Source organism: Magallana gigas, chromosome 4 (assembly GCF_963853765.1).
Source record: "Magallana gigas chromosome 4, xbMagGiga1.1, whole genome shotgun sequence".
Taxonomy (NCBI): domain Eukaryota; kingdom Metazoa; phylum Mollusca; class Bivalvia; order Ostreida; family Ostreidae; genus Magallana; species Magallana gigas.
Window position 1 is genome coordinate 12693002 of NC_088856.1, and position 20524 is coordinate 12713525.

General features: G+C 35.7%; 1 protein-coding gene and 1 long non-coding RNA gene across 4 annotated transcripts in view; one reads left to right on the forward strand and one right to left on the reverse strand.

Annotated features, from left to right (window-relative positions):
* LOC105318588 (serine/threonine-protein kinase TBK1) overlaps positions 1-20524 on the forward strand; it is a 36460-nt gene that overhangs the window by 14156 nt on the left and 1780 nt on the right. For both annotated transcript variants that reach the window (XM_066081338.1, XM_066081339.1), the window contains 15 exons: positions 1126-1255; positions 2255-2345; positions 10528-10618; positions 11283-11440; positions 11808-11918; positions 12068-12247; positions 13137-13342; positions 14268-14424; positions 16793-17036; positions 18002-18117; positions 18436-18552; positions 18724-18825; positions 18914-19010; positions 19342-19571; positions 20348-20443. In XM_066081338.1, coding sequence (XP_065937410.1) covers positions 1126-1255; positions 2255-2345; positions 10528-10618; positions 11283-11440; positions 11808-11918; positions 12068-12247; positions 13137-13342; positions 14268-14424; positions 16793-17036; positions 18002-18117; positions 18436-18552; positions 18724-18825; positions 18914-19010; positions 19342-19571; positions 20348-20443 — 2126 coding nt within the window. The remainder of the gene's footprint in view (positions 1-1125; positions 1256-2254; positions 2346-10527; positions 10619-11282; positions 11441-11807; positions 11919-12067; positions 12248-13136; positions 13343-14267; positions 14425-16792; positions 17037-18001; positions 18118-18435; positions 18553-18723; positions 18826-18913; positions 19011-19341; positions 19572-20347; positions 20444-20524) is intronic.
* Positions 1249-14790, reverse strand: LOC105318586 (uncharacterized). 2 transcript variants are annotated; one of them, XR_010712824.1, is made up of 5 exons: positions 14709-14790; positions 14261-14465; positions 11251-11409; positions 1953-2090; positions 1249-1627 (listed from the first exon to the last, which is right to left on the reverse strand). It is a non-coding gene; the product is annotated as an uncharacterized lncRNA (long non-coding RNA). The 2 variants fall into 2 exon arrangements; XR_898526.4 differs by lacking the exons at positions 11251-11409; positions 14261-14465; positions 14709-14790 and adding exons at positions 5549-5792; positions 6467-6630.

The window sequence follows — 20524 nt, forward strand, 5'->3', positions numbered from 1 at the left end:
CTCTTTAAAAGTTAAATAAGGAAGTAGATTTCGTCAGAAAAATAGAATTTATCTCAGATAACAGTTATTCAGGAACATCCTTTTCATTTTTAGAAAAAAACCCAAACATTCTGAAAATGTATCAATTAAAAATGAATATCACATAGCGTATGGGGTAAAATTACCAGAAAAAAAATCCCCCTTATAAGCCAGAATTATAGTGTATTTAAAGCTTATTGGTCTACAGAATTAAACAAGGAAGCCTAGATTAAGGCACGACCAATCTCATATGAGCAACTTGAGATAAATGTCAAAGCTGTTGGAATTTTACAAAGGAAGCAAGATGAACATATATATAATTAACATATGTTTCTTACTCTATATGTGTATAATAGCAGTAAATTAATACTTGTTGCTATGGGAGCTCATTCATCTAATATTTTTGTAATTTAGCTTCATATAAAAAAGATTAAATTACTATAACTGAAAAAAATCAACACACAGTGATTAAAAGGAGTACATCTAGATTCTACTGACAGAATTGATGTCAATATTGTTGAAATAATTAGCTAGAACTGTACATTTTGTACTTATAAGACTCTCAGTAGGTACTCATATATTTTATGTACCAAGAAGATAAGAAATGGGTCAATTGCAGCTGCTAAAAAAATAAGGTTTCAAATTGTTTCATATTTTCCAGGGGTTTTTTTGGACAAAATATAATAATTACATTTGTATGATATGCTGATGATTAAGAATTAAAACTATCAGAAAAAATACATGATAATTATGATTGCATGAAGAAAGTATTGCATAAACTTGGGAATTCCACATATTTATATCAAATTGATATTGAAGTTAAAATGGAGATAACTATGCATTTTTACAACATTTAAAATTGACACAACATCAGAGCAAAATACTTCTGAAAGAAAAAAAACCCCCAAAACTTCATGGAATCAGTTAAATATGCACATCAAGATGTTGTTGAGACCTCCACCTCACTATGACATATTTGAAATATTGATGTTTTAAAGATTGAATTACATGAAGTTCTACTGTATTTTCAAAGTAAAATAATTAATCATTAATTGTTGTTTTCAACCATTTTTCCAATCGGTCTACTTAAGAGGTAAATTCTTCCAGATGATGTCCAAGAACTTTGTTTTGGCGATGGAGTACTGTGATGGGGGCAGCCTGTATTCCATGTTAGACCAGCCCAAGTACTTCTATGGCCTCCCCGAAGAAGAGTTCCTGATCGTCCTCTATGACATCGGTAAGGTTACTGATTCAAGTCAGGAATCACATACAATGAACCATCTTTGACATGCATTGTGCTTGTCTCATACTACTTGAGTCAATGAATGTACATGTATTGCAAACAGTCTTTGATTGACACATGGTTGTCTCGACATACTGCGCTTGATCGAGTAAGCCACATGATTATTATATTACGGTCTTCAACATAATGTTTGTCTTATGCAATTTTAAAGTGTCTGGCATGATTACAGTCATTGTGTTGGAGCATTGACCCAATCCATAGTGAATGTTTACTTGCATTTGGTTGCATTTTCTTTGTCAATGTGGATAAAGTTACATCAACTTTTGGCACAACATTGCTCTAACTCTTCTTTACTTTCTATGGTTCCTATAAATTTTTAATAATACAGTACTGTAAAGCTATGGATTCTGCACAATTTAACATTAATAGAATGTTGAGTTGTATGGTTTTGTTTGTAGATTTTATATGACTTGTTTATTAATTTTGGCTTCAAGTTCAGAAATCTTTCCTTGACACTCCTAAGGGAAATAAGATAACCCAGTTATCGATAATACATAATTATCAGATAACTGATATTTGGAAAATATATTCATATGTACATGTACATGCAAATTTTAAAGAATGCAGAAAATTGTGTACGTGAACAAAAATGTAGGAAACTAATATTAATATAAGATAAAGATAACAATACCTGGAATGTCATCGGGTAACTCAGTCTGCATGGGTTGGAGGGGCCAAATTGATGCACTTAATCGGCTGATTTTCATATTAACCAAAACCTTTTACTTGCACATAGTTGTCTAGAGTGGTTAATTGTGTTGGGCACCTGCTGCAATTAAGATAAATATGTTATTTAACATCACATCAATAAAACTTCACTTTGATGAAGATGTGATGGAAAGACTCCAATGAAGTTATATCCACAGATTATTGTAAATCTATAAAAAAAAAAATTGATAGACTAAGTGCTTTGAAAATTGTTTGTCTCTGCAGCATCAGGAATGAAGTATTTGAGGCAACAAGATATAATACACAGAGATATCAAACCTGGAAACATCATGAGAAAAGTGGATGAAAATGGAAGGTGAGTATCTTTATAGTTTCTGTCTTAAAACAAGAGAAGTTTTATTGTTAAATCTTAGATCTAGAAAGAAGTTGAGAATTATACATGATTTAAAGAAGAAGAAGTGGTTTAGGATCAAAGGACAATTATATTAGGTAATACAAGACCTGAAATAAAAAAATCAGAAACACTCCCAATAATTAGTTTGCTGCTGTTAATAGCTAATTGAGAAGGATATTATTATCAAAGAGAACACCCACCAACGGGAGGTAACTCCTGTAAAATTATGTCAATGGAAAGCCATCTATTGATGTTGGTTGTCCTTTAAAAAACAAACTCTTTCTTTTGATGATGCTTTTACCATGGCATGCTCAGTAATTAGTTGTGCTAGGCATGACTAAAAACCCAAATTGAAGTATGCACTAACCAACCTTATTGCTGAGACAGCTGAGAGAAACTGACTATAAGCCTTGGGATTTTTCCACAAAACAATATAAAATTCAAAAGAAAAGAAAGATTCTTGTCTAGTTCAACCATTGCCATGAAAGACAATGAAAACACTTACATAATCATAAACAAGAATCAAAGTGATACAATGTTAGCAACAGATTTAAAATATGAATAAACCATTAATAAATTTGTTTTTCTGCCCCAAAATAAGTAAAAAATTATGTAGATTTCAAAATAAGAATCTGAATGTATGTGCTATTGCATTTCACGGAAAATCCAATCACAGACATGTTTGATGTACGTGAGCTGCTCCTTTAAAATCTGAATGACTATAAGATACGAGTGATCACATCACAACAGTTCAATCGCAGTACCCTAAAGTCATTAAAAAGTTTGATAAAAACCCTGCAGCTCAGAATAAAATTCCAATTTTGTTCTGGTCATGTGTGCTGGGAGTAGGAAAGTGTACCCCGGTCTCCTTGGGAGAGGACTCGTACATTTGTGGGTGAACCTGGGCCACTCTACCTCCCCCTCCTCTCTAAAATAATAAGGTTGGGGCGGCACCACAGGTGCAGGGGCAGGGTAACCAAGGCTACTAGATTGAGGTACAAATAGGCCTAAGAGGGTGCCATCCAGGCTAACCACAGTTTGACAGCCCGGGGGGTAGGGCGTGGTACGTACATAGCCTGGGTCTATATGCTACTGGTGTAAGTGCCCCGAGGTGGAAGTCCCCCCACTAGATGTCACCACAATCTGTCCCTGGGTCGTAGAGATCTGTGTAGTGGAGCCTTGCAACTGCAAATCAGTGGGCTGGGCAGGACAGGACTTGGAGCAACATAATTGTTCCCCGGGAGTGGATTCATCATGTCTAAAGATGCCCCCTGTGGACTGGCATGCTGGCCTCCCGAGGACTGGAGTGCGGGGCCTGTGGACCCAGCGGAAGGGGAGGGGTGGAGCTGCTGACAGTATGTAGGTGGGGAATCAAAGACCAGTGTCTGGGGTGCCAGTACATGAATGGCTGAGTGAACGGGCTGAGGTGGAATAACAACATGATCCCTGGACTCAAGTGTAGCCTTAGCACTATATCCTGTTGGGGATTCCCCAGGGGCAGGGGCCACATAAAAACCATGTGATATGGGGTCCCCTAAATTCTCACTGGGTGGGACAAAGTCATAATCCCTGACTGGTGAGCTGCATCTTATTACAGACCCTTAACTAACACCCAAATGTACTGAGCTACTGGACTGAAACTGTGCTGGCCTAATATAATGGCCACCCTGGGTACCACTAACCCCCCTCTTCTGACTTTTGGGCGACTCAGTCTTACCCCGAGGGTACCCCTTACTACTATAGCTTTCTTCCTCCCTGTCAGAATCTTTATACATGTGGGCTCTCCCCAATGGTCTAAGAGTGTCAAAGTGTTCAGCCTCCTCATCACTTAACCTACCATAACTATGCCTGCGAGACGGGAGCCCAATTGGACCAGGAGGTTCCCCCACAGGCGTAATTGTGTCATCGCTATCACTAAGCCCTTACACTGCAAATGCATTCTCTAAAGAATGGTTCATTTTCAAAATGGCGCTCACAAGAGCACATAGTCAATACACATTAAAACAGTGGAAATAAAAATGCAAAATGCAGAGATTTGGTGCAAAAAAATTTGGCTTAAACAAATAGCAGGATGCTAATCTAAGCTATCAATGGTATCAATTCACGAAATTGTGTATAAAAGTTTGAAAAGTTTCACCACATAGAGCCCCAAAAATGGCGGCTGCACACGTTAACTTAAAAAAGTTGCCTCAAAAAATCTTACAGACTCCGGAAAAGATTTTTCCCTACAGCTATAGAGTTCGGGCCTCGAGTTGGGGAGAAAGAAAATTTTGTATAGAATCTTTTTTGTTCTACATGTAATTACAAAATATTTCTCACTTATGTGATAAATGATATCAAACAGTGGGACCCTGGTTTTGTTTCTGACCAGTGTCTGCAGCAATTTTATTTCAGTATTGAGCCTACAAATCAGCGCATCAGCTGGGCTCTTATCAGCAGTAGGCAGCTAAGATAAGGCATTCAGTAGGGAAAGAGTTTATCAGTATAAAAGATTATATAGCGGAAGTGCGTGCACCTGTCTACATGTACAGCTGTCTAAACTAAATGTCAACTGGTTAAAATGGATCAAGTGATGCTAGAAATAAGATATCAGATTATTTTTTGTGTGTGAAAAGGCACATCATTTCATTGCTATCTTCATGATTGTCCCATTTAATATTACTTACTGACATGATGACCGGTCGCCACTACAATTTCATTTTTGCGCCTTTTTCCTAGTTAAATTGGAGAATTATTTTATGAATTGCCGAACCCGATATTTTAAATAGCCTTTTCAGAGTATTTAATTAGACGGGTTAATCAAAAATTAGAGATTCAGCTTTTATAGAGTGTATAAATAAATATGAATATAGAATTCATGAATATCTGTAAGATTATATTTTATATTTTTTAAATTGTTAATTGTCAAAGAGTTTATAAAACATGCAGTTATCGAGTTAACAATTGTGGTGTCGATTACTGTACGTATACGCCACATGATCTGAAATACATTCAACCTGATGCAGATATATTTTTAGTTGAAAAAATTTGTACTGACTGTGCTAGCTTTAACAGTGCTTCAGTTTAAGGTGCGTTTCATGTTTAAAAAACTCTGTAGTGCATTTTCAAGGATAAGAGTTAATTATATAACCACAAAACAATAAATAAAACACTGTCTGACCTACCCCAAACAAGCCTATAATCCTACATATTTAGCTGGTGGTTTCATGGTTTTTCCTCAACACGCCTTCTTAGGGTTTCCATAGGCCATGGTTCTAAAGGAACAACATTAGGTACTGTATAGCAGCCAAACCTCAGAGAGGATTGGCCAAGACCACAAAAATTTAGAGGAGTGCCCTCCTGATAATTGTCCAGATATCCTGTACCAACTGAATTCCTCCTACCCCAGCCTTGTAAATACCATAAAACCTTTAAAATTTACACAAAACACATTCAAATAAATTAAGTTTCAGTTTTGTTTATTTGAATGGAAGAAAAAACTAGCTCTGAACCTGGTGACCTAGCTGTTCTAGTTCACATCCTGGTCAAATACCAGGAATGTGCATAATTCTTAGTACTTGATGACTAGTTGTGAGCTTTGTACTTTAAATTTTTTTTTTGATAGGCGCTTATCTATTAGAATCTTTATGCATGTGCTGAATGAGACACAGAGAGGTAAAAGCTAAAGACTTCCGATTGCCTCCTGACAAGGTTAAATTCACACAGTAAACGAAGTAAGAACGATTGCCTGACTGCAGCACATATGTTAACTAGAGTGCATAATATGTACGGAAGATCTATAGAGTTGATCTCAATGGAGGTTGTTTGTGGATTGCATACACACAACCACCTTTATACAAATGTTTTAAATTTATAATGATAATACATGTACATTTTGAAACATTTCTTTTCATAATAAGTAATTGCTATCTTAAAAACTAGTTCAGTTTAAAAATGCATGATCACATCTTGAAGAACAGCTTGCAATTTATACTATACACGTAGGGTTGGATATAGTAAGGTATATCTTTGTTTCTCTCAATAATATAGTCCTTATAGATATAAGTTACTGCACTGTGATAAAATCAAGAGAGATAAAATACCTTAACAAGAGTCCTTGTAATTTTAAACTCCTTGTTGAAATAGTAAAAAAAAACCTGACAAGTAGTAACTTGTTTCTGTTGCAAGTGACCTCCTTCACGAGACAGTGAAGGCAGCTTCAATTTCAGTTCAACGATTTTGTGTCGTTGCTCTAAGAGCGCTAGCACCTAATAAGTGAATGCACTACTATCAATAAACATATGAATATGGGACAAGTTCTATGGGTTGGATAATTGTCATAAAAAAAGGTTTTACTATAAAGGAAAACTGAGCAATTAAAGTCTGGTTTGATCGATGCATATAAAGAATTGTTCTGGAAATGTGTTAAATAAATTGATAGCAGATCTCCAATATTTTGAAAGTGTGTGCCTAGCTGTTCAGACTCTGATTCTGTAAAGCAATTAATACATTGTATAAGCATACAGAAAGAGGAAAAGAATGTGACAGCTAACAAGATGATTCCCTGGTCCAATATGGAGTGCAAAATATAAATTAGAGGCCCGTTGGCTACATGGCTCACCAGGGAAACAATTTTTATCCTTTTAAAAATTGACTTAAAAGTATGTAAATACATGCAGTTTATACCCCAGGTGTGAAAGGACTATGTGCGGTATTATGCATTTTTGCCCCTTAAATTAAAGTTTTAAAAAGAACTTTAAAAATAAGGTGGCAGATAGTTGAAATCATATTGAAAATAAGTGTGTAAAAGGTTATCACCACAGTGATATCATAATGAAGAAATGACGTCGTGAAATTTGACCTATTTTGATAAATTGATGTTTTGTAGCAAAATATGGGTGTCTTCTGATGGTTTTTCGACTGGGAAACATCGAGCGCAGGCTTGCTCATGTACCATTTTTAGCTCACCTGAGCCAAAGGCTCAAGTGAGCTTTTCTGATCACAATTTGTCCGTTGTCTGTCGTCGTCGTCGTTGTCGTCGTCGTCGTAAACTTTTCACATTTTCATCTTCTTCTCAAGAACCACTGGGCAGATTTCAACCAAATTTGGCACAAAGCACCACTAGGTGAAGGGGATTCAAGTTTGTTCAAATGAAGTGCCACGCCCTCTTTAAAGGGGAGATAATTGAGAATTATTGAAAATTTGTTGGTATTTTTCAAAAATCTTCTTCTCAAAAACTATTCGGCCGGAAAAGCTTAAACTTGTGTGAAGGCATCATCAGGTAGTATAGATTCAAGTTTGTTCAAATCATGGTCCCCAAGGGTAGGGAGGGGCCACAAGAGGGGGATCAAGTTTTACATAGGAATATATAGAGAAAATCTTTAAAAATCTTTTTCTCAAAAACTATCAGGCCAGAAAAGCTCAAATTAAAATGGGAGCATCCTCAGATAGAGTAGATTCAAGTTTGTTCAAATCATGGTCCCCGGGGGTAGGGTGGGGCCACAATTGGGGGATCAAGTTTTACATAGGAATATAAAGAGAAAATCTTTAAAAATCTTCTTCTCAAAAACTATTTGGCCAGAGAAGCTCAAATTAAAATGGAAGCATCCTCAGGAAGTGTAGATGCAAGTTTATTCAAGTCATGGTCGCTGGGGGTAGGTGGGGCCACAAGGGGGGGATCAAGTTTTACATAGGAATATATAGAGAAAATCTTTAAAAATCTTCTTCTCAAAAACTATTAGGCCAGAAAAGCTCAAATTAAAATGGAAGCATCCTCAGGAAGTTTAGATTCAAGTTTGTTCAAATCATGGTCCCCGGGGGTAGGGAGGGGCCACAAGAGGGGGATCAAGTTTTACATAGGAGTATATAGAGAAATTTTTAAAAAATCTTCTTCTCAAAAACTATTAGGCCAGAAAAGCTCAAACTTGATTGGAGGCATCCTCAGATAGAGTAGATTCAAGTTTATTCAAATCATGGTCCCCGGGGGTAGGGTGGGGCCACAAGAGGGGGATCAAGTTTTACATAGGAATATATAGAGAAAATCTTTAAAAATCTTCTTCTCAAAAACTATTCAGCCAGAAAAGCTCAAATTAAAATGGAAGCATCCTCAGGAAGTGTAGATTCAAGTTTGTTCAAATCATGATCCCCGGGGGTTGGGTGGGGCCACAATTAGGGGATCAAGTTTTACATAGGAATATATAGAGAAAATCTTTAAAAATCTTCTTCTCAAAAAATCTTAGGCCAAGAAAGCTCAAATTTGAGTGGAAGCATCCTCAGATAGTGTAGATTCAAGTTTGTTCAAATCATGGTCCCCGGGGATAGGGTGGGGCCACAATTGGGGGATCAAATTTTACATAGGAAGATATAGAGAAAATTTTTAAAAATATTCTGGGAAAGTTTTCGGTCCAAAACTCAGTACTTAGGCCAAGAAAGCACAGGTAATGCAGATTTATGTTTGATGAAACCATGATTCCCTAGAGAAAAGTGGGGCCACGAAATGGGAGGGGGGGGGGGGGGGGTATATAGGAATAGAGAAAAATCTTCTTACAGTTACAACAACAAAAGGGGCTTGGTATTTACCAAAAAATAAGAGGCGGATAAAATTGGCAGTTTTTTAATTTTTTTAGCAAGATCTACTGTACTGAATTGTCAGGATATTTTGATACTGTAATGCTAATTTGATCAGAATTAATGCAATTGTTGCTCAGGTGAGCGATGTGGCCCCTGGGCCTCTTGTTTAGTATGGTGTGTATGATTAAGGAAGAAAAATCATACTTGAGCAGACCTGGGCTCTATATACTTCTAAATACCAAATAAAAGAAAAAATGTTAATATAAGCATTTTTTTTGGTCAAAATTGCGGGAATTAGGTGATTTAGGTGACATCATAGATAAACAGCGAATGAGTAATGATGACTAAAATTAAGATTAAAGTGATAGGCATCCTCAGTACAATGATTTATGGAGATTTGATTTTTATACGACACTATATAAAAATTGGTTAAAATTAGGGGCAGATATTTAACTATACCAAAAAAAGTCTTTTCATGATTCACATATGTTATAGTATAATATATAAATTAATTGAAAATCTAAAAAGCTACAAAGATACATTTTGTTATGTTACTAAGCATTGATTGTTTAGTTTCCTGTAAATAAAAGTTACAATGATTTTTCATGGAAGATTTTTTCATATTTTATCAACCAATTTCAACAAAATATAATTGTTACAGTACCGATCAGATCCAACCTAAACACCAGAGTAAACCCCAACTAAACCCCGGGTTTACTTTCTGGGTTTACTTTGGGTTTACTTTTTGAAAGTTTGGGTCCACTCGGGGTTTACTTTGGGTTTACTCTGGGTTTACTTTGGGTTTACTCGAGGATTGCTTTTGGAGTCAACTATATGCACTGAAGTCTGAAGCAGGCCTGTATTTTAACTTATCACCCTTCTGCCTGTGCTTCCTGCCCCTTGTATATTCCGAATACACATGTAGCGTCTGCTTTCAGGGTATACTTTTGATCGGGGTTTACTCTTTGTGTCCACTCTGGGTTTACTTGGGGTTTACTCTTGGTCCACTCTAGTAAACCCAGAGTTTAGTTGGGGTTTACTTTCTGTTAGGTTGGGTCTGATTGGTACTGTATGCTCTCTTGATTGAATCTTTCAATTTATTTTTAAAATTAAAGGCAGATTAACCTCTCACAAAAGCTTAAGGGAGATATATAGAAGGATCCCCCCTTCCCAAAAGCTTTTTCGTCTTGCTCCATTCTGTTTAAAACTGATTGATGTCAGGGACATTGTCTGCAAAGGCAAGCTCTAAGACTATCCAAATGTAGAGGAAATGTTAATGGAGGCAGCAATTTGATTGTTCCTGTTAAATTGGCAGTGAAACTTATTAACTATGCACAGCATTTTAGTTCCAGCCCTCCCATGACAAAAGAGTCAGTAGAACAGTCTGATTGCCACTTTTCTAACTGATTTGTTGGGTAGCTTGAAATTGTATTTATGAGGTTTTTTAAGAAAAACCCCAAAACAACCAGTATACTTGTTTCCATAAGCAGAGAGATTATTGATGAAGTTTACCTATGATCTTTTAACATGTTAAATGCTTAGATGATACATGTAACTATGTAATGACCATATATACATAAATGTATAATTTTAGATCAATCTACAAGCTGACAGACTTTGGTGCTGCTAGGAGATTGGAGGAGGAGGAGACCTTTACATCCATCTATGGGACGGAGGAGTACCTAGTATGTTATGTATACACATACATGTAAAGACTGTACATTCTTAAGGTTTATTTGTCTACAAGATAAAGAAACCTGAAGTAATATATTGCCTCAAGACATACTTCAATATTGATAAGTTGGCTTTGGGTGATGGTCTTGAGGTCCAGGCCCTTGAGGGTTATAGTAATCTATAAGTACTAGTACTTCATGATATAGATAAACTTTTCACTCCTTCAGTACAACATATTTATAGCTCATCTATTCCATATGTTTGATGTTTGTTAATTAGTTTCAAAATATAATATTCTGAATCTGCTACCACCTTTCTTATGTCTAACAACATCTCAAACAGGGTCTCTAGTGATATAGAGATCCTTATCACAAAAAGATTTTATGTTTTCTATAAAAAAAAAAACCTATCTAATTAAAACAGTTCTTTGTAGGATCCATATAGCGTATGTCCGGAAATTTTCGCGATGATTTAATTTTCGCTTTTTCTGCAGTCTCTTTTAAATCGAAAAAAATTGAGTGCGCAGAAATTTTATCCTGTATCTTTTTTTATAATTAAAAATGTTACAGATTTTCCCCAAATTTACAAATTTTGTGATGAGCAAAAAAACCCAAAAACGGATATAGGTATGCATTACACTTACTGTTAGCCAAATGAATTGAAATTTTCTTGTAGGATCCCAATATGTATGAGCATGCAGTATTGCGGCGAGAGAGAAGCCAGGATTTTGGAGCCGTTGTTGACCTGTGGAGTCTAGGGGTGACTATCTACCACACCGCCACAGGGCACCTGCCATTCCAGCCTTATGGAGGCAGAAAAAATACAGAAACAATGTAAATAAATAAGTATAAAATAGTGCCCTCCCTTCAAAGGCAGGAAAAATACAGAAACACTGTAAATAATTAAGTATAAAATAGTGAGAATATGTATGGGTAATACATTTGATAAATGAAGTTTAATGCAAAATGATCTATAATGGATTTTCCTTTGATATGTCAAATTTGAGTCTGCAAAATTTCATTGTATATTAAAAATTCCTAGTTCAAAGGCCAAAATGAATGAACATTACTTGTAAGCAACCATTTACTCAGGCAGAGAAACCAATGAAGAGGGTCTTATGGGAATGATAAACTGAGGCTGCTTGTAATGTACAGTCATGTATGTAGCAGGTATGTCACAACGCATCAACTTTTTCAACAGGTATATGATCACTACCCACAAGGCTTCAGGGGTGATATCGGGGGTACAGAAAACAGAGAACGGAGAGATCGAGTGGAGGACAGACCTACCCCGCACTTGTCTACTCTCTCCGTAAGTTTTATCTATTTTTTAATGATCTTTTTCTCCCAGGAGTCTCGAATTTTTAATGACAATTTATGTAGTCAATTTCATTCTTCATATTCAGAGATTTCCTTAGTAAATCATTAACTGCAGTGTACTGTGTTATTATTTTGTATTAGATTCCTGAAGTCCATTGTGACCCCCATCATGGCAGGCCTGTTGGAGAGTAACACAAGCTTGCGCTGGACCTTTGAGAAGTTCTTTGGGACAGTGCAGTCATTGAAGGAGATGAGCACAATCAAGCTGTTCAACTGCTCGACTGGCTCCAACAACAAAATGTACATCAACAAAACGGACAGGTATAAATCACAACAATACACAAAGATGTAAACAACAAAGTAAATATCAACAAAACGGACAGGTATAAATCACAACAATACACAAAGATGTAAACAACAAAGTAAATATCAACAAAACGGACAGGTATAAATCACAACAAAACACAAAGATGTAAACAACAAAGTAAATATCAACAAAACGGACAGGTATAAATCACAACAATACACAAAGATGTGAACAACAAAGTAAATATCAACAAAACGGACAGGTATAAATCACAACAATACACAAAGGTGTAAACAACAAAGTAAATATCAACAAAACGGACAGGTATAAATCACAACAATACACAAAGATGTAAACAACAAAGTAAATATCAACAAAACGGACAGGTATAAATCACAACAATACACAAAGGTGTAAACAACAAAGTAAATATCAACAAAACGGACAGGTATAAATCACAACAATACACAAAGATGTAAACAACAAAGTAAACATCAACAAAACGGACAGGTATAAATCACAACAATACACAAAGATGTAAACATCAACAAAATGGACAGGTATAAATCACAACAATACACAAAGGTGTAAACAACAAAATACACATCAGAATAGACAGGTTACTACAACAAACCAAGGGGCAAAAGACAAAAAAAAGTATTTGACAACTAAATGGGCGGGTATTAATCACAAGAAATTATTGGCGAAAACTACGAAATATGCATTAACAAATAAGACAGGTACACGTAAGCACACTTAATAAAAAGAAACACTTGATGCTTGATGTTCACATAATTATGTGAAAAAATCAATGCCAAAGTTTTAAAGAAGATTGATTTGTGGTATGTAAATGATTTTTGTAAATGTTTCTTCACATTAATAAATGGCTCTCTCTTTTGTAAGGTTTGCAAAGTGTCAGGAGCTGATAGCCAAGGAGACAGAGATAGCGGCCAGTGAACAACTGATTCTGTATCACAACCGGGAGATCAGTGAAGTCATCGACATGACAGCAGAGATCCAGAACTGGCCCAAAAATGTGCTGCATGGTCAGCTCTACCTGTTCCAGAGGGAGAGGCTGGACCAACAAAGACTGAACCAGCCGGAAATACGTAAGGAGAGAGAGAGAGAGAGAGAGAGAGAGAGAGAGAGAGAGAGAGAGAGAGAGAGAGATCAACAATCTAAAAGTACAGAAGGACAGATTGAGAGAAAAGACAAAAAATAGACAGACAGTCTAGGTGCAACAAATGCTTAACATACCAGGAATATTAGAGAAAGAGATCAAATAATTTAAAAGATGATTTTTTTTTCAGTTTATGACAATTAATGTTATGGAGGTATGGCAGATTTCTTTACACTATCAATTTCTTTGAACAAAGCTCTTGAAGTTTTTCATTCATTGAAAGCAAGCTAAGATTTCAAACCTTAACATTTATCTGATAAAGTGTGTGTTATCACACGGCTATCTTGACACCCTATATGTAGTGATGATCATGAGAATGGGGGGGGGGGGGGGATAGGAAGATGTGACAGGAAAACGCTCTTGAGATCATTAGTACCAACACACTTTTTACCCTACTTGTATATATATATATATGATTTTTTATTACATATCATGTAACTCTTTGTTTTTGATAGATGTGATCATAGTTTATATTAGACAGCGTTTATGTGCATCAGTTTACACATCTGATGCCAAAGTTGTCACGGAAAACATTAAATATAAACCTCTGAAATTATTTACTAGATGAATTTATGGACATAATAGAGAAATGGGGAAAAAATTGATGAATATGAGTTGATTTATAAGTATATGATACATTTTAAGCTAAGTGGAGGTTAAATACAGAGTTAAATGTCTTGCTGTATCTATTGAAATATTTTTCAAGTTTGAAACAGTGTAGACATGCGTGCTTATCAGCTGCGGTCTGAAGCATACACGTTGAATGAGCGGCTTCAATCGCTCAAATTTCAATGATCTAGATTTTGTTGTTTGTTTATATGATAAAAGAAGTACTGTTTTTTATTACCTTGCAGCACCAATCCCTCAGTTCTTCAGCACTGACCCTGTATCGTATGAGAAGGATGCCTACGTGGCCCACAAGACGAGCGCCATTGCTCATCTCACTGTCGGATATGTGACCTTGGCCATTCAGGAACAGGAACTGATGCAACTCGCCGAGATTTCACTCAGGTAGTAACACTTTGCTCACACTTAGGAAAGGGAGGAGGTTGCTGGAAATAAATGACAAGTTCTTTTGATGCTCATAAATGGAACACATTTTGTTCTACAATTTCTTAGAGCATCATTCAAGTTAATGATTTTCACAAATCTGTGACTGTTCAGAAATATATAGTCTGCAAATTCTAGAAGTTTTTAAATTACTCTTTAAGGGAAAAAATTCTTAAGTCTTTTTGATTCTTCTTTCACTTCATTCCATCAATCAATTTGATTCCCTATCAATATCCTGCACTTACTAACTGCTGTCTGAATCAGTCAATTTCACTTTCGGACCAAGTTTCCCCGACATTGTTGACTTTTGCGCATGCGCACTTACAGCATTCCGAGGTAGTGACCTCTGAGGTCACTGAATAGTGAGATATGCCAGAAAGATGATCTTATAATAGTTTGTTTTCTACAGATTTATTAGGTCACCTAAGTCACTCAGGTGACCTATAGCAATTGGTTTTTGTCTGTCATCAATTGGTCATGCATTAACAATTTTACATTTTTAACTATATGGCCAATTAATTGTTACCATTTTTGATTTAAAGCATCTTTAGGATAATAGGAATCTAAACTGTGAAACTTATGACTTTACTCACCCGGGGCCTCATGGGTGTGGCCAAATATGACAAAAAAGACCAAATATTTCAAAATCTTCTTCTCAACTATCCACATGTGGGGAAAAACTAAATGCATGGTTATGATGTCAGTGAAGCCCTCTACTAAAATTGTGAAAATCGTGACCCCCAGGAGTTCAGGCCCTAGGGCAGGGCCGATATGACCATATAGTGAAAATGTATTAAATCTTAGAAAATCTTCTTTCCTCATAAAATCCTCTACCTAAATTGTGAAAATCATGGGTTAATATGGCCATATAGTGCAAAATTTGTTTATTAAAATCTTCGAAAATATTCTCTACTCCCATGTATTTTTGAGAAAAAACTAAATGCATGGTCATGATGTTCATGAAGCCCTCTACCTAAATTGTAGATATACAAATAAATAATCCAAGAACCCTCTGACCCCCCCCCCCCCCCCCCCCCCCCATAGTTTAATGAATTGATGTTTTGCAAACAACCAGAGGAGTCTCAGATTAGGATTTAGACTCCAAAATGAAGCATAAACTGCAAACATGGAACTCCCGAACAGGTCTGTCTGTCTAACAGCTTTGGTTCAAATCATGATCCCGAGGGGTAGGGTGGGACAACAATGGGGAGTCATGTAGGAATATATAGAGAAAAACCTTTATAAATCTTCTTTCAAGAATTAATTTGCCAGAAAGGCTGTTACTTGTTTGGAAGCACCCTCAGGTAGTGTAGATTCAAGTTTAAGAAAATCATGATCCCCAGGGTAAGGGTGGGGCCACAAATGGGGGGGGGGGTGTTCAAATTTTTTAACATAGGAATATATAGACAAATTTGTTTAAAAGTTTTCTCTAAAAGCATTTGGCAAGAAAAGCTGTAAATTGTTTGGAAGCATCCTCAGATAGTGCAGATTCATGTTTGTTCAAATCATGATCCCAGGGGGAAGGGTAGGGCCAAATAGGAGGATTTGATTTTTTTTCTTAGGAATTTTTTAAAAATATTCTCAAAAACTCAAATGTTATAATATGGTATTAGACTGTGCCCCCTGGACAATTCTTTGGCTTGACAAGGGGTTCAAAGTTTGATGTGGAAATAGTAGGTTTACACGTATGAACTGCAATGCTCAATATGTGAAATCAATGGCTCCGAAATAATCCTGTTACAAAAGGGGCCCAATGTTTAACACATTGAAATTTGAAAGTCTTTTTTCTCAGGTTCTATTCTAATACATAGTCCAGTTTTTTTATGTATGACACTATAAAGATGATGATTTTATTTTGACTTTTAATGCTCTGTCGTAATCTTGACTTTTGATGCCTATCTCTCAGAGATTACATTTCTTATTTATCCTTGACCTTTGATGGCTGTCTTTCAGAGATTACACTTCCTAAATAACATCAACCTTTAATGCCTGTCTTTCATAGATTTTATTTTTAATTTCACTTTGACCTTTGATACCACTTTTTCAGAGATTACATATCAAATTTAACCCTGTCCATTGATCCCTGTCTTTCAAAGATGTCATTTCTTATAAAGCGTTGACTTTTGATTCCTGTCATTCAGATATTACGTTTTTTATAAAGCCTTGACCTTCGATTCCTGTCTTTCAAAGATTTCATTTCTTATTAAGCCTTGACCTTTGATCCCTGCCTTTCAGAAATTACATATCTGATTTAGCCTTGACCTTTAATGCCTGTCTTTCAAACATTACATTTCTTATAAAGCCTTGACCTTCTATCCCTGTCTTTCAGAGATTACATTTTCCGCCTGACTAGTCACATCAACAACACAATTCCAGACATGAAGAAACTGCTGGAGGAACACAGTAAGAGACAGAACATGTTCTACGGAATCTACGCCTCATTCATAGGGTACCTCGAGGTCCTCCTACCACTGCTGAGGGAAAACCCGGATATGGCTGCGGTTGTGAGGGACCGATACGAGAGAATACAGTTCATTGTGTCTGACTGTAACCCCAGAGAGGTGCTCAAAAAGGTAAAGAAAAAAATAAGATTTCAATTGACAGAATTTGTTACTTTGAGTCCAACCAAAACTATAGAGAGGCTCTATAAATGTAGTACAAAGTGTCTGACAGTAGACCTAGAGTGATACTAAACTAACATTAACTCTAGATATGTGCAGAATATGCAAAGATGTATGACCAGTCATCAAAGATAAGTGCTAAAATATGCTTCATGTAAATAGTATACGACTGTAACTGTACAAAATACATGTACAATGCATAGTTTATAACAACAGCTCTAGAGGGGTGCTGAAGGTACAGTACATATATAGTAAGTGACAGTATTACTCTAGAGAGAAGGGATAAACAAATACAGAGTACACTACAGTAAAACTCCTTTATTACGAACACGGATGTAGCGAATTCTCGGATATAGCTAAGTTTTTTTGAGTCCCCGATAAAATTCTTAACAAATCTTTACAAAATTTTATGTTACCGATGTAGCAAACTGATTTTGAGTCCCGTAGAGGTGAATGATAACAAAATTTAACACTTTTATAACAAATTTCTTTATAGTTAAAAAAGTTTGCACTACCATTTAACAAAAAAGTTTGAATGAATTTATTTTCAAATAAATTTTTCAATTCACAATCCGATTATTAAAGGTATCAAAGTAATGTATTTTTATTTTTTTAAGCCCAAATTAACAAAAATTATAGTCTGGTGAAAGAATACATGTATATAGTGAATTGGCTATAGTTATAATTACAAATTCGTTATACAAATACAACGTATTACAAATATAACAAAGTAAATCCATTGGTCCCTCGGACTTCGCTATAACCAAGTTTTTACTGTATTTTTGACATATATCATCAGTGAGGCATTTGTTCTAGTGAGAAAAAATGATTTAACAATATAAATGAAGATGTTAAAATTTGGTTTCAAGCTTGAATTAGTAAAGTATTTCTGTAAATAAAACATTGGACAATTGTAGGCAGAAAATCGCTCAGAGGAGTGCAAGGTTTACATGGAGGTCCTAATGAACAAGATTTATGAACAGGAGAAAGAGGCCATCAGTCACTGTGTGGGCTGCTTAGAAGAAGACAACTGGTGTGTATCAGACGTTTAGAGATCTCTGTTAATTTTCTCTCATAAACATAATGTCTATATCATATGTATTCAAAGGTATAACTTCCATGTAACTTATCACAAAAAAAATTATCTTGTATATAATTTCATAACTTTGTTCTTCTTGCAAAATGAAAAAAAAAATTAAAAACAGAACATGTCAACCTCTTTTTCATTTAAAACTACACAAGGTCAGCGAATGGTTTTGGGTGAGGTCAAGGTTATTTCATTCCAACATGCCACTGTGACATCATTAGTCCCTAGTCACTATTTTCTGTTCATTTGTTAATTACATGACAGCTCTCAGAAAGCTGAGCACCTGTGCAGCAAGATCCAGGAGATTTCTTCAGCCTTCTCTAAGGACAGAAAACAGAGGACGTTGTGTCCAGAGCTGGAGTATGTCCATGTGTCCGACAGGTATGAACTGGCATAGCACAGCATATCTCAGCATATATAACTCTGCTCAGCAGAGCACAGCACAGTAGCACATACAGACAACAATTTTAAGTTTTTATTGTACGTGCAATGATTCCATTCATCTGATATTAACACATTATGTGTTGCTTTAATTTGACCTATAATTTGCAGGATGAGGATACAAGATCTCTGTGTACAGTTGGTTTCTTTGTTACAAGGCCACTGTTTAAGGAATCTAATGAGATCCTATAGTGTAGTAGGAAAACAGATTGGGTAAGTCTTAATGATCAAAGAGGAGTAACTCCCAGATGAGTGTCCACATTGTCATGCTCAAATCTAACTCAGCAGTTTTCTCCCATAGATTACTGTTGAAGAATGTCCAGAGAACAAAGAAAGTTGAGCAGAACATTTCCTCGGTCAACGATTGCCTGGAGAAACTCAGTAACCGCATTGATAAGGTAAGTTATCATAGCATGGTGTATAGTAGAGTTTGATAAATAGTCTTCAAATTGGCCTCTATCTGCCATTTACCACTGACACGTACTAAACTAATTCTTGAGTCTTGACTACTAACTTTTGTGACTATATGCCTTTATAACTACATGCAACATCTAATGTGTATATTAAGACTAGAGACAGCAAGAAAAATAAAGGTGAAAAACTCCATATTTTCTCACACAGTTATAAAGGTTGATTAACAGTTTATTGTCATGATTATACACACATCACATTACATTCATAAATGTCAATTTTAAGCTTCTTTAAATAAAAATTTCTGTTTCCTTTCAGATGGATAAGGAGTGTTTATCTTTGGCTGAGCAGGCTAAGGAAGGGGTAAGGACACACATCAAGAGAGGGTTCTCTCTCCCTGTCCCCCTACAAGTCCAGTTAAGGACCACGCCCTCCTCCCCTAACCGCCAAGAGGTACCCCCAATGCTCAGAGACAGCGGTCTTGCATCCAGTATGGCCACCAGTAGCACAGCATCGACTAGCAGACTGGGAGATGAATTGACACAGAGGTAAAGTGTGTTATAGATGCTGTGCAATGCAGCCTTGTCATTCAGTCACCTGAAATGTGACTGAAAGGTAACTGAAAGGTGACTACAGAAATTATAATTCAGTCACATTTGCAGACCTTTCACTTAACTTAAATGTGACTGAAAGGTAATTGAAATGTGACTACAGAAACTATAATTCAGTCACATTTGCAGACCTTTCACTTAACTGAAATGTGACTGAAAGGTAATTGAAATGTGACTACAGAAACTATAATTCAGTCACATTTGCAGACCTTTCAGTTGACTGAATGACAGAAGTTTATCCTATGTATTTTACAGGTGTGTGGGTCATTGTATATTGGAGACGGTTGAAACATCATTTTGATACATGTCATATTTAAAATATACATGTATTGTGTATGTAATACAATTAAATACTTATATACAGGTGAACATGGTGTTTATTTATTAAAATATTAACATAAAAGGCACACATAAATAATGTATACAAAATTTATTAAGAGAACAAATATCGGTTAGAAAATGCAAGTTATCATCACTATCAGAAATAAATCAATATTTTGTGTGTGCCTTTAGCATAACTGCATTTTGTAATATAATTTGTGTAATAATTTATCTTAATTTGTGTTTCCTTAAATCAGTATCAAGAGTGGTACAAATGTACAAACTTGTAAAAGTATGCTAAATTTATAACTTAATGTATAAATCAAAGTACTGACAGTGGTGTATCTCTTAGTGAATGAGATTAAACAGGAATGTTTTTATATATTTATTAGGTTTACAAAGTTGAACACAGAAAGCTTTGAAGTTAAAGAGCAGGTGGAGAAAAACCAAAAGAGTGTGGAGGAAAATGATAGGATGTTGAAGTTTGGGTAATTAAGATTAATTTAGAGATTGATGATGATGATGATGATGATGATGATGATGAAGATGTGATATGTAAATGCACCAAA